General features: G+C 45.4%; 1 protein-coding gene across 4 annotated transcripts in view; it reads left to right on the top strand.

Moving 5' to 3' along the window:
• Positions 1 to 15,258, top strand: part of LOC109873054 (protein Jade-1-like) — a 228,137-nt gene that overhangs the window by 179,949 nt on the left and 32,930 nt on the right. For all 4 annotated transcript variants that reach the window (XM_031807570.1, XM_031807571.1, XM_031807572.1 and 1 more), the window contains one exon: positions 4,713 to 4,830. In XM_031807570.1, coding sequence (XP_031663430.1) covers positions 4,713 to 4,830 — 118 coding nt within the window. The remainder of the gene's footprint in view (positions 1 to 4,712; positions 4,831 to 15,258) is intronic.

Below are 15,258 nucleotides of genomic sequence, written 5' to 3'. Positions count from 1 at the left end.
GAGATTGCATCGTCTGTGGACCTATTTGGGCGGTAAGCAAATTGGAGTGGGTCTAGGGTGTCAGGTAGGGTGGAGGTGATATGGTCCTTGACTAGTCTCTCAAATTTTTTTTTAAAATAATTTTTACCTTTATTTAACCAGGCAAGTCAGTTAAGAACACATTCTTATTTTCAATGACGGCCTGGGAACAGTGGGTTAACTGCCTGTTCAGGGGCAGAACGACAGATTTGTACCTTGTCAGCTCGGGGGTTTGAACTCGCAACCTTCCGGTTACTAGTCCAATGCTCTAACCACTAGGCTACGCTGCCGCCCCAGCACTTCATGATGAGTGCATAGTGAGTGCTACGGGGCAGGGGTAGTCGTTTAGCTCAGTTACCTTAGCTTTCTTGGGAACAGGAACAATGGTGGCCCTCTTGAAGCATGTGGGAACAGCAGACTGGTATAGGGATTGATTGAATATGTCCGTAAACACACCGGCCAGCTGGTCTGCGCATGCTCTGAGGGCGCGGCTGGGGATGCCGTCTGGGCCTGCAGCCTTGCGAGGGTAAACACGTTTAAATGTCTTACTCACCTCGGCTGCAGTGAAGGAGAGTCCGCATGTTTTCGTTGCAGGCCGTGTCATTGTCTGTAATATCAACTGGTTATATTATATCATGGAACACAGTCTGTAATATGAACTGGTTATATTATATCCTGGAACACAGTCTGTAATATCAACTGGTTATATTATATCATGGAACACAGTCTGTAATATCAACTGGTTATATTATATCCTGGAACACAGTCTGTAATATCAACTGGTTATATTATATCCTGGAACACAGTCTGTAATATCAACTGGTTATATTATATCATAGAACACAGTCTGTAATATCAACTGGTTATATTATATCGTAGAACACAGTCTGTAATATCAACTGGTTATATTATATCCTGGAACACAGTCTGTAATATCAACTGGTTATATTATATCGTGGAACACCGTCTGTAATATCAACTGGTTATATTATATCCTGGAACACAGTCTGTAATATCAACTGGTTATATTATATCGTGGAACCCAGTCTGTAATATCAACTGGTTCTAGTATATTGTGGAACACAGTCTGTAATATCAACTGGTTATATTATATCGTAGAACACAGTCTGTAATATCAACTGGTTATATTATATCGTGGAACACAGTCTGTAATATCAACTGGTTATATTATATCATAGAACACAGTCTGTAATATCAACTGGTTATATTATATCATAGAACACAGTCTGTAATATCAACTGGTTCTAGTATATCGTGGAACACAGTCTGTAATATCAACTGGTTATATTATATCGTGGAACACAGTCTGTAATATCAACTGGTTACATTATATCGTGGAACACAGTCTGTAATATCAACTGGTTATATTATATCATGGAACACAGTCTTCCAGAAGGCAATAACCTCAGCAGTGGAGCTAGCTTGTAGAAGCCTATAGCCTATAGCTATAACACAGTCTTCCAGAAGGCAATAACCTCAGCAGTGGAGCTAGCTTGTAGTAGCCCATAGCCTATAGCTATAACACAGTCTTCCAGAAGGCAATAACCTCAGCAGTGGAGCTAGCTTGTAGTAGCCCATAGCCTATAGCTATAACACAGTCTTCCAGAAGGCAATAACCTCAGCAGTGGAGCTAGCTTGTAGTAGCCCATAGCCTATAGCTATAACACAGTCTTCCAGAAGGCAATAACCTCAGCAGTGGAGCTAGCTTGTAGTAGCCCATAGCCTATAGCTATAACACAGTCTTCCAGAAGGCAATAACCTCAGCAGTGGAGCTAGCTTGTAGTAGCCCATAGCCTATAGCTATAACACAGTCTTCCAGAAGGCAATAACCTCAGCAGTGGAGCTAGCTTGTAGTAGCCCATAGCCTATAGCTATAACACAGTCTTCCAGAAGGCAATAACCTCAGCAGTGGAGCTAGCTTGTAGCAGCCTATAGCCTATAGCTATAACACAGTTAAAACACCTATTGTTTTAAAAAAGTCGACACAAAAAAAAAAAAACATAATATGACAGAATGAAATAGAACAGAATATTTTTCAAATGAAAAAGGTTGCCAGTGATGCGCATGTTGTGCCTGGAACACTTCTTCTCAGACTGATCATTTGAAATGGGGCTTGAAAGACCATTTTTTTCAGTGGTTTTATAGCCATTTATTTCTGTAGGCCAATTGTGAGTTTGTGTGTGCACTCAGCACGCGTGTGTGAAGGGAGCACTCGGATCGCAATTGAGTGAATGAGACTTGGCGGGGAGAATGGTGTGATGCTTGGTTTGTTTTTTGTTGTGCCCCACAAATGGACATGTTTGGGCAGCCACAAAGCACATTCCACCAAATAGTTTTAGTATTTTATTTACATTTTATTTTTTAAATCTCTGGTTAAAGGTGGAGGTTTGACGTCCATTCGAGGATTCTATTACTCATACCCATCCCTAATACTATCCCTGGCTACTCAGTGACTCAGAGCTGAGGGCTGCACCCTATTCCCTGCATAGTGCACTAATAATGACCAGAGCCCTATATATTATACTACTATATAGTGCACTATACAGGGAGCCATTTGGGCAAAATTTGGGTCATAATTCCCTGTCCCTCTGGGGATCTGGCCAGCCCCTCGAGTTCATGTGGCTGTTACTCTAGGATCAGGGGTAGAGTCGTCTCTAGCGCGTGTCGTGCCCTTTAAGCCCGGGGCCAACCTCATTTCCAAAGCGTGTTCCATACATGGTCGTCAGGGGAGTGGCATCGGTGCTCTGATAGTGGGCACGCAGACCTGTTCACCAGAGCATCTGGTGTCATCAGGCCTTAATTAAATCAACAGGTGTCTGGCAGGAGAGGAGAGTGCCTTGCTTAGCCCACTTCAGAGAGAGACCCTGCTTAGCAGTTATGAGGAAAAGGATAGTCTGTATTGGAGAGAGGTTTATAGGTGTCCTAAAAGGTACCCTCTTCCCTACATTGTGCACTATAAAAGGAATAGAGTCCTATATATTAGGGAGGGAGGTGAATGTCTGCCCTCCTCTTATCCCCATTCCTCTCTGTGTTGCTTAGGGGCAGAGAGGTATTTGTGTTGAGAACAGTTTCCCCCCACCACTCATAATCAAACACAGATACTGAACGTTGTGTCCCACATTGTGTCTATTTTTATCCTACTTGGAAGTAATGGAATACTGGCCACTCAATAAACAACCGAGCAGAGAGAGATATCAAACATTAAGCTTGTGGTTTTCTCCTCCCACACAGCGGCAGTGTGTCGGCCATATCTCCTCTGTTAACCATTTGTTAATGTACTTTTCCCATCAGCTGAATACATTGGGACACAATTACGGTTTTGTTCCTGGTGGGGCTAAACATTGCAGGGAGAGGAGAACAGCCATGCTTGTTCTGTGTGTGTGAGTGTGAGTGTGAGTGTGTGTGTGAGTGTGTGAGTGTGTGAGTGTGTGAGTGTGTGTGTGTGTGTGTGTGTGTGTGTGTGTGTGTGTGTGTGTGTGTGTGTGTGTGTGTGTGAGTTTGTCTTCATGCATGCTTACGTGCGTGTATTGTGTGGCGGGCGGCCAGACAGAGGGAACAAATCTGTCTTTGTTGACAGTCTGGGTGGCTCAGCTCTGCCATGCTGTACCATCTAAGTGACAGGATGGACACCTCACAACACAGACAGATCTGTTCCCTCTGTCTGTCTGCCTGCCACAAACATGCACGCAGACTCCTCTGTCTATCTGTGTCTCTCTCTCCCCCCAGCCCCTCTTCCCATCATCACTATGACTAATCATTAGTCACACACTCTCAGGAACATTAATAAAGATGTCCACTGAGATATACTGGGGAGGAAAAACACACTCTCACACAGATGTGCTTTCACACAGGACACACTGGGGGCATTCAGACGTGTGTGTATCCTGTCCCTGGCTGTGAGCCAGCCCTTGCCTGGTTTACTGGTAACTACTCACAGTGGATTGGCTATGGCCCAGACAGGCAGAGAGCTCCCTGGGAGGAAGCTAGTCGCTTCAACTCTCCACAACACACACACACACTGCTCCTCCACCAGCCACATTTTGTCCCACTGCCAAACCAGAGCCCCCAAAACACACATGAAAACATATGAAAGTGATTTGACAGTGTGTGTGTGGAGGGGGGACTTGGGAATGCTGCTGCTAAGATAATTAGGCTAGCTAGGAGTCTGGGCTTGCAGACTGGTGCTCCTACGCCTGGCTGCAGTCTAGTTGCACCTCTACCCCTAACCCTTTGGGAGGCTGAGACTGAATACAGGGAGGGAGGGAAGCTGGGTGGTTTTAATGGGCCATTTCTCTGCTGTGTGTGTTCCTCTGTATGTCAGGTGAGGAACCTGGTTATTATAATGGTTCAGATGACTGTGTGTGTTCCTCTGTATGTCAGGTGAGGAACCTGGTTATTATAATGGTTCAGATGACTTTGTGTATTCCTCTGTACATCAGGGGAGGAACCTGGTTATTATAATGGTTCAGAGGACTGTGTGCGTTCCTCTACATCAGGTGAGGAACCTGGTTATTATAATGGTTCAGAGGACTGTGTGTGTTCCTCTGTACATCAGGTGAGGAACCTGGTTATTATAATGGTTCAGATGACTGTGTGTATTCCTCTGTACATCAGGTGAGGAACCTGGTTATTATAATGGTTCAGAGGACTGTGTGTGTTCCTCTGTACGTCAGGTGAGGAACCTGTGCTACATGGTGACGCGGCGGGAGAAGATGAAGACTTCTCTGTGTGACCTCCAGGAGAAGATCTTCCACCTGCAGATCCAGCTGCTGGAGGAGGACCTAGCTGGAGGTGAGTGGCATACATACACACACACACACACACACACACACACAGCACCCTATTCTGTCCTGCTCTGGGTCTACAGGAAGGTAACCTTTAAGACTAGAATGTAGACTATCTCTATCCTCATAGGCCGATAAAATGGCCCCCTATTCCTTCTCTAGTGCGCTACTTTTGACCAGGGCACCACAGGGCAAGGGTGGTATTTCAACCATACAGTTCCTATTCTCCCTGACCTCAGTACAGCCGAGCCGGTCATGTGAGTGGTACTGTCGTCATAGTAGTCCATGTCCTCAGTCTGTCCCCAGTACTGGACCCACAGTAACACTCACAGGCTTGAGTACTCACTCTATTACACTGGCTGAAGTCAAGGGCTTAGGCTAGAGAGTACGAGGACTTCCCCTGTGTGTCGGTCAGTAGGAATGGGAAATGAGCCCAGTCTGATACAGAATAACTAGCTAGGGCTCCCTGGAGGGAGGAACTAGAGTGTGTGTGTGTGTGGCGGGGGGGGGGGATTTATGTGCATAACATTTGAAAGACGGGTAGGCTATGTTGGTTCAGGTGTGTGTTGGAGTGGGTCCTGTGTTTGTGTGGAAATGGAAGGGTGTGTGTATGGGTGGTTGTGTGTGTGCACTTGTGCGTGTGTCGGTGTGTTGGCCCGGGGAGTTGTGTGAGTCTCCCAGGCCTGTACTAATTTGCAGTGTTCATCATTCCAGAGCCCCGAAAGCCCGCCGCTGTGTATTAAGACCTCCTGACTCGGCACTTTTCACTGCTATCAGGGGCCTGTGTTGGCCACCCGGCTCTATGCAGCCATAGTTATTCACACATGGAAATGAGGGGCCGAAACACACAGACAGCCCCGTGAAGGAACACTGCTTCAGGGGATGCGTCGCAAATGACATCCTATTCCCTATGGGCCCTGGTCAAAAGCAGTGCACTATAAAGGGATTAAGGTGCAGTTTTGGACGGAGACAGGTCCTCTGTCTGCACCCTCAGATGGAGAAAGATGAGGCTGTCTGTATCATAATGACTGGATGACTTCTCCCTCGTCCCTTTATTTCTCCCTACTTCTCTCTCTCCGTCTTTCTCTTTCCTTCTCTATCAATTGCTTTTTCGCTCTCTCTCTCTCTTACCCACTTTCTCTCTCTCTCTCCATCCCCCCACTCTCTCTCTATATACTGTATCTATCCCCATCCTTCTCTCTCGGTCTCTCCTTCTCTTTCTCTGCTGGGGCCTGGCTCTCATGGCATACAGAGGAACACACACAGCCGTCTTCTTCTCAGAACTCACTTTCTTTACTGCTGCTAGCTCACAAAAAACATCAGTTTGCTTGTCATGTATTTTTTATTTAACCAGGTAGGCTAGTTGAGAACACCTTTATTTAACCAGGTAGGCTAGTTGAGAACACCTTTATTTAACCAGGTAGGCTAGTTGAGAACACCTTTATTTAACCAGGTAGGCCAGTTGAGAACACCTTTATTTAACCAGGTAGGCCAGTTGAGAACACCTGTATTTAACCAGGTAAGCCAGTTGAGAACACCTTTATTTAACCAGGTAGGCCAGTTGAGAACAAGTTCTCATTTACAACTGCGACCTGGCCACGATAAAGCAAAGCAGTGCGACAAAAACAACTCAGAGTTATACATGGGATAAACAAACGTACAGTCAATAACACAATAGAAAAATCAATGTACAGTGTGTGCAGATGTAGTAAGATCAGGGAGGTAAGGCAATAAATAGGCCATAGTGGCGAAATAATTGAAATTTAGCATTAACACTGGAGTGATAGATGTGTAGATGATGATGTGCAAGTAGAGATACCGGGGTGCAAAAGAGCAAAAAAACTAAAACAATATGGGGATGAGGTAGTTGAGTGGGTTATTTACAGATGGGCTGTGTACAGATGCAGTGATCGGTAAGCTGCTCTGACAGTTGATGCTTAAAGTTAGTGAGGGAGATATAAGTCTCCACGCAGGAGAGGCGGCTAAAGGAGGTGTTGGCTTTTGGGATGACCAGTGAAATATACCTGCTGGAGCGCGTGCTACGGGTGTTTCTATGGTGACCAGTGAGCTGAGATAAGGCGGGGCTTTACCTAGCAGAGACTTGTAGATGACCTGGAGCCAGTGGGTTTGATGTCAAATATGTAGCGAGGGCCAGGAGTGTTGTATGACATTGAAGCTTGTTTGGAGGTTTGTTAACACAGTGTCCAAAGAAGGGCCAGATGTATACAGAATGGTGTCGTCTGCATAGAGGTGGATCAGAGAATCACCAGCAGCAAGAGCGACATCATTGATGTATACAGAGAAAAGATTTGGCCCGAGAATTGAACCCTGTGGCACCCCCATAGAGTCGAAAGCCTTGGCCAGGTTGATGAAGACGGCTGCACAGTACTGTCTTCTATCGATGGAGGTTACGATATCGTTTAGGATCTTGAGCGTGGCTGAGGTGCACCCATTACCAGCTCGGAAACCACATCGCATAGCGGAGAAGGTACGGTGGGATTCGAAATGGTCGGTGATCTGGTTGTTAACTTGGCTTTTGAAGACTTTAGAAATGCAGAGCAGGATGGATATAGGTCTGTTACAGTTTGGGTCCAGAGTGTCTCCCGCTTTGAAGAGGGGGATGACCGTGGCAGTTTTCCAATCTTTGGGGATCTCAGACGATGAAAGAGAGGTTGAAAAGGCTAGTAATAGGGGTTGCAACAATTGCGGCGGATAATTTTAGAAAGAGAGGGTCTAGATTGTCTAGCCCAGCTGATTTGTAGGGGTCCAGATTTTTCGGCTATTTCAGAACATCAACTATCGGGCTCTGGGTGAAGGAGAAGCGGGGAGGGGCTTGGGCAAGTTACTGTGGAGGGTGCAGAGCTTTTGGCTGGGGTAGGGGTAGCCAGGTGGAAAGCATGGCCAGTCGTAGAAAAATGCTTTTTGAAATTCTCGATTATCGTAGATTTGTCGGTGGTGACAGTGTTTCCTAGCCTCAATACAGTGGGCAGCTGGGAGGAGGTGCTCTTATTCTCCATTGACTTTACAGTGTCCCAAAACTTTTTGGAATTAGTGCTACAGGATGTTTGAAAAAGCTAGCCTTTGCTTTCCTAACTGACTGTGTATATTGGTTCCTGACTTCCCTGAAAAGTTGCATATCGCGGGGGCTATTCGATGCTAATTCAGTACGCCACAGGATGTTTTTGTACTGGTCAAGGGCAGCCAGGTCTGGATGGATATAAGGGCTATATCTGTTCTTAGTTCTACATTTTTTGAATGGGGCATGCTTATTTAAGATGGTGAGGAAAGCACTTTTAAAGAGCAACCAGGTATCCTCTACTGACGGGATGAGGTCAATATCCTTCCAGGATACCCGGGCCAGGTCAATTAGAAAGGCCTGCTCGCTGAAGTGTTTTACGGAGCGGTTGACAGTGATGATGGGTCGTTGTATGACCGCGTACCCATTACAGACGCAGGCAATGAGGCAGTGATAGCTGAGATCCTGGTTGAAGACAGCAGAAGTGTATTTATAGGGCAAGTTGGTCAGGATGATATCTATGAGGGTGCCCATGTTTGCGGATTTGGGGTTGTACCTGGTAGGTTCCTTGATAATTTGTGTGAGATTGAGGGCATCCAGTTTAGATTGTAGGACGGCCGGGGTGTTAAGCATATCCCAGTTTATGTCACCTAATAGTACGACCTCTGAAGATAGATGGGGGGCAATCAATTCACATATAGTGTCCAGGGCACTGCTGGGGGCTGAGGGGGGCCTATAACAAGTGACAACAGTGAGAGACTTATTTCTGGAAAGGTGGATTTTTAAAAGTAGAAGCTCGAACTGTTTGGGCACAGACCTGGATAGTATGACAGAACTCTGCAGGCTATCTCTGCAGTAGATTGCAACTCCGCCCCCTTTGGCAGTTCTATCTTGACTGAAAATGTTGTAGTTGGGGATGGAAATCTCCGAATTTTTGTTGACCTTCCTAAGCCAGGATTCTGACACGGCTAGGACAGGGCTGTTGCGGTGACCATATTACTGGCACACCAGCGGACATGAGTCTATCACAGTGCCATCCGTTTTGTCACCAAAGCCCCATATACTACCCAACACTGCGACCTGTATGCTCTCGTTGGCTGGCCCTCGCTTCATACTCGTCGCCAAACCCACTGGCTCCAGGTCATCTACAAGTCTCTGCTAGGTAAAGCCCCGCCTTATCTCAGCTCACTGGTCACCATAGCAGCACCCACCCGTAGCATGCGCTCCAGCAGGTATATCTCACTGGTCACCCCCAAAGCCAAGTCTTCCTTTGGATGCCTCTCCTTCCAGTTCTCTGCTGACAATGACTGGAAAGAACTGCAAAAATCACTGAAGCTGGAGACTCATATCTCTCTCACTAGCTTTAAGCACCAGCTGTCAGAGCAGCTCACAGATCACTGCACCTGTACATAGCTCATCCAACTACCTCATCCCCATACTGTATTTATTTATTTATTTATCTTGCTCCTTTGCACCCAAGTATCTCTACTTGCACATTAATCTTCTGCACATCTACCATTCCAGTGTTTAATTGCTATATTGTAATTACTTCGCCACCATGGCCTATTTATTGCCTTACCTCCCTTATCCTACCTCATTTGCACACACTGTTTATAGACTTTTTTTACTGTATTATTGACTGGATGTTTGTTTATTCCATGTGTAACTCTGTGTTGTGTCGAACTGCTTTGCTTTATCTTGGCCAGGTCGCAGTTGCAAATAAGAACTTGCTGTCAACTAGCCTACCTGGTTAAATAAAGGTGAAAAAAAAAATGAAAAAAAATGCTAAACATTCTGATCTGTTGCGTCAGCCTCGTTGCGTAATATTTTTGGGGAATTCTAGTGGTTGCATCCCACAACTGTCCCAGACTATGTTTGTAATATTTATTTTTTGCACAGAATAGAATAGGTTGACTTTTGTACTACTGGGGATAGTAGATTGACGTAGGCTATTTGTTAGGCAGACAAAAGGTTATCGTGGACAGTTGTTCCAATATCTTCAATATGCACCTCAGAATTGGATAAGGACGTGCGCTGTTACGTCCCCGATGTGTCTGTCTTCACTTGTAGCCTGTGAGAAAGACCCGATCACGTGATGGAGAGCCATGTGAGTGAGATGAGGTGCTTCGGGGCGGGCAGCATTTAGGGAGGAGGGTTCCAAAAGGCATGGATTTTTTTAGGGTGCATTATGATGGCCACACAAAGGGGATGCTGCTGGAAATTCGAGGCATTATCAAGTGCTTCTCAAATTGTGAATGAGAGACTGTCGAAGTGTGTACAGCCTGTGCAAGAAAACACATTTTTTTTCATATCATCATTAGAGTCTCATCATACAGCCTTACAATGTGTTAAAAGTCAAAACATGTAGCCCAACGTTTGTAGAACAACTGAAGTTACATTAATAACTCTAAATTAAGCATATAGGAGCACCTATTTTTTGGGAAACCGCTCAACACAGAATAGTCGCATGTGCGCCCTCCCTCAAATAGATAGGAGAAAATATCCTTTCTATTTTATTCAGCTTTGTTCAAATGTATTCTTCATACTATAAAATAGTGTAAGATAATGCCACGGAATTCTAAGCAAATCTTGTCTGCTAAATGTTCTCGTGTAGCCCACAGACATGGCATAGCCCGATCGGGACCGAACATAAGGACAACTCAGAGTATGCTATTCTGTTCATATCACGTTTCTTTATACCTGTCTAAAATAAAGAATGGATTTATTGTGAAGGTGTAGGCTTTATTACATGGATTTCTTAGACTTTTAAAAAATGTAGATATTCCAGAGGTCTGCATCAGTGTGTGGATCCAGGAGATGCTGAATGTGTTTATGTTGATTAACGGTCAATTGCCGTGAGACCGACAGTTATTTGCTTGACAATCACCGGCTGACGGAATTTCGTGACCGCCACAGCGCTAGTCATGGAGCCCCCCCCCCCCCCCCCCCCCCCCCCAGTCAAAATAATTGCACTATGTAGGGAATAGGATGCCAATATAGGATGCAGGCCATGTTTGGGTCTCAGCTCCCACAGGGAGAAAGTACTGCTCTGTATCTGTCTATCTAGTCCTTCCTTAGAGTAAGCCACTCGAGTGAGTCACATGCTTTTAGGGCTGAACACAGCCGTAGTTGAAGAGCAGCAGTCCCTGTAAGCACTGCAAATCAGGGAGGGTCCTGCCCATCTGCCTCTACAGCAGTGGGACACTGGGGCAGGCTCTGTTCCAATACTTTACACATGCATCCTTCCCTCCTTCCTTCCTTGTAGTCATATGGGAATGGAACCCTGAAATATTCACTAATCCATTATGAAGGGTCCATTCCATTACCTATTACTTCAAGGAGGAAAGGATACATGTTTAAGGTATTGGACAAGGAAGATCGGAAGAAGGGTGCGTTTTGAAAGTATTAGAACAGGGCCACATACTGCTGTCCTGAACTCACCCTTGTTCAGGTTATCACAGGAAGGAAGTGTAATTCTGTATGTATCAATGTAGTGAGAAGGTAATGTACTTGTACATCCTGTGTCTGTTTCTCTCAACCACAGCCCTACAATGCAGTTGATGGTGGCTTGTGTTTGGGATATCTGATCGTGTATCTCTCTGTGTGTGTGTCGAGAGGGAACTCTGGGGCTGAGGGAGTGTGAGAGGAAGTGTGAAAGAAAGAGAGGAAGTGTGAAAGAAAAAGGCTCTGTGGTGTCGCGCTAACGAGCGCAGGTAAGAGGTGAGACACTGTGCCTCACACACACACATACCGCAGCTGAGCAAGCCCAGGAAGAGAGGAAATGAATCACACACTTCGAAAAGACGAATCCCTTTGCGAACCTGACGAGGCAATCAAATTGAAGAGAGCAGAGAAGGAGAAGTGAGAGAGAGCAGAGAAGTGAGAGCGAGCAGAGAAGTGAGAGAGAGCAGAGAAGTGAGAGAGAGCAGAGAAGTGAGAGAGAGCAGAGAAGTGAGAGAGAGCAGAGAAGTGAGAGAGAGCAGAGAAGTGAGAGAGAGAGCAGAGAAGTGAGAGAGAGAGCAGAGAAGTGAGAGAGAGCAGAGAAGTGAGAGAGAGCAGAGAAGTGAGAGAGAGCAGAGAAGTGAGAGAGAAGAGAGAGAGAGCAGAGAAGTGAGAGAGAGCAGAGAAGTGAGAGAGAGAGCAGAGAAGTGAGAGAGAGAGAGAGCAGAGAAGTGAGAGAGAGAGAGAGCAGAGAAGTGAGAGAGAGAGAGAAAGAGCAGAGAAGTGAGGGAGAAAAAGAGCAGAAGAAGTCAGAGAGAGCAGAAGTGAGAGAGAGAGCAGAGAAGTGACAGAAAGAGAGAGCAGAGAAGAAGTGACAGAGAGCAGAGAAGTGAGAGAGCAGAGAAGAAGTGAGAGAGAGCAGAGAAGTGACAGACAGAGAGAGAGAGAGCAGAGAAGTGACAGAGTGAGAGAGCAGAAAATAAGTAACAGAGAGAGCGGAGAAGGAGAAGTGACAGAGAGAGCAGAGAAAAGTAAGAAATGACAGAAAGAGAGAGCAGAGAAAAGGAAGGAGAGAGAGAGAAATGCAACTGAACTGACAACAATATTTTCAAATGTCTCTCCAAGTTGGACTGTTGCAGAGGATGAGTTTTTCACACAAGTAGCCAACGTATCACTCATTAATATATACTCTATCCTATTCACAGTCACACACAAACACTTACCGACACTGTGTTCAGGCACACACCCACACAACAGATTTTTAAAACAACATGGACAGATGGGTATACACACACATGGGTAGCCTCAGTGTGAAACACAACCCACCGGGAGGACACAGTGAGGTACCACTCAGGTCCTCTCATGCATGTCCGGCTCCTCCATGTTAGGGGATCATGAGGGAAGGAGGCCAGTGGTAGCTCCACACAGTACAGTACACCCCAGTGCCGCCACACTTCAGCCTATATTATAACCAACATGAGAGGAAGCCTGGCGTGCTCGCCGCCCGCTCTACTAAGCAGCGGGAGTGTGGTAAACCATGTCCCCCAACAATAAGGGCCTTCATGGAGGGGGGAGCCGCCAACCGCACAGCTGTAAATGCTGACTGAAGCCCCTCTGCGTTGTGGGACGGTTTCTCAGCAGGGTGCACATGCTACGTTTCTCTTTCTCTCTCTCTCTCTCTGTGTGTGTGTGTGTCCAAGTAGATGTTAGTGCAGTTTTATATTTACTGAAAGTGTGGTTGTGTGTGAGTGTGCATCCATATGTGTGAATACTTGCGCGTGTGTGTTGGTGTGTTTTCGGTGTCTACACACGAACTGGGATTAGAGATATTGAAGTTGTTGACTGAGGGATTTATTGGGTTTACTCAACCTGCCCACCAGGGAAATCACACGCACTTCCCCCTTGCGGTGGTAGGACTGGTTCTGTTAAGTGAGGACGGTTTGTCAGTTTGTTCTGTCAGGTTATGGGGATGTTTCTCATTTTGGTCTGTCAGGTTATGGGATGTTTCTCAGTTTGTTCTGTCAGGTTATGGGGATGTTACTCATTTTGGTCTGTCAGGTTATGGGATGTTTCTCAGTTTGTTCTGTCAGGTTATGGGGATGTTTCTCATTTTGGTCTGTCAGGTTATGGGATGTTTCTCAGTTTGTTCTGTCAGGTTATGGGGATGTTTCTCATTTTGGTCTGTCAGGTTATGGAATGTTTCTCAGTTTGTTCTGTCAGGTTATGGGGATGTTTCTCATTTTGGTCTGTCAGGTTATGGGATGTTTCTATCATCAAAACCATTAGTCCTGCTAGTGGGGGTAATAGAAGCCATTCTGGGTTCAGGTGGCTCGGGAGACTAATTAACCATAAGGCCTGAGGGGGTGTGTTATTGGCCAATATACCACGACTAAGACCTGTTCTTATGCACAACGCGAAGCGGCGTGCCTGGATACAGCCCATGGTATATTGGCCATATAACACAAACCCCCAGGTGCCTTACTGCTATTATAAACTGGTTACCAACATAAGCACAACAGTAAACAAGTATTTTTGCATCATACCAGTTTTATATAGTCTGATTATACATAGCATCCAGGACCCAAACTACCCAGTTTATATTGACTTCTGAATGTTTTCCACATATGAGGATGTGAATGACCACCCAATTTAGTTTACAATAATAAAATCAAACATTGACTGCAATGTATCCTACTCAGTATTTGACTATGTATACTTTATGTAACTCTATTTAACTGCTGCGCAAAGCATCTGGGTTCCAAATGGCACCCTATTTCTGAAATACTTTTGACTGCAGCCCTGCACTATATAAGGAATAGGGTGCAGACAGTATGTCCCCAAGGGTTCAGCCAGTCAGTAAAACAATTGTAGTTGATCTACTCTCTAACATGAGAGAAAATATCAAATCAAAATGTACTGGTCACGTACACAGTTTAGCAGATGTATTTTATTTAACCCTTATTTAACTAGGCAAGTCAGTTTAGAACAAATGATTATTTACAATAATGGCCTACCAAAAGGCCTCCTGCAGGGACAGGGGCTAGGATGAATTTATATATATATATATACAGAAAATACATATATATATATATATATATACAGAAAATCAGAAAAGTGAGTACACCCCTCACATTTTTGTAAATATTTGAGTATATCTTTTCATGTGACAACACTGAAGAAAGGACACTTTGCTACAATGTGAAGTAGTGAGTGTACAGCTTGTATAACAGTGTACATGTGCTGTCCCCTCAAAGTAACTCAATACACAGCCATTAATGTCTAAACCGCTGGCAACAAAAGTGAGTACACCCCTAAGTGAAAATGTCCAAATTGGGCCCAATTAGCCATTTTCCCTCCCCGGTGTCATGTGACTCATTAGTGTTACAAGGTCTCAGGTGTGAATGGGGAGCAGGTGTGTTAAATTTGGTGTCATCGCTCTCACACTCCCTCATACTGACTGGTCACTGGAAGTTCAACATGGCACCTCATGGAAAATAACTCTCTGAGGATCTGAAAAAAAGAATTGTTGCTCTACATAAAGATAGCCTGGGCTATAAGAAGATTGCCAAGACCCTGAAACTGAGCTGCAGCACGGTGGCCAAGACCATACTGCGGTTTAACTGGACAGGTTCCACTCAGAACAGGCCTCGCCATGGTCGACCAAAGAAGTTGAGTGCACATGCTCAGCGTCATATCCAGAGGTTTTCTTTTGGGAAATAGATGTATGAGTGCTGCCAGCATTGCTGCAGAGGTTGATGGGGTGGGGGGTCAGCCTGTCAGTGCTCAGACCATACGCCGTACACTGCATCAAATTGGTCTGCATGGCTGTCGTCCCAGAAGGAAGCCTCTTCTAAAGATGATGCACAAGAAAGCCCGCAAACAGTTTGCTGAAGACAAGCAGCCTAAGGACATGGATTACATGGATTACTGTGGCCTGATGAGACCAAGATAAACTTATTTTGTTCAGATGGTGTCAAG

Source organism: Oncorhynchus kisutch, linkage group LG28, assembly GCF_002021735.2.
Source record: "Oncorhynchus kisutch isolate 150728-3 linkage group LG28, Okis_V2, whole genome shotgun sequence".
Taxonomy (NCBI): domain Eukaryota; kingdom Metazoa; phylum Chordata; class Actinopteri; order Salmoniformes; family Salmonidae; genus Oncorhynchus; species Oncorhynchus kisutch.
This window is presented reverse-complemented; position numbering and strand designations above follow the sequence as displayed.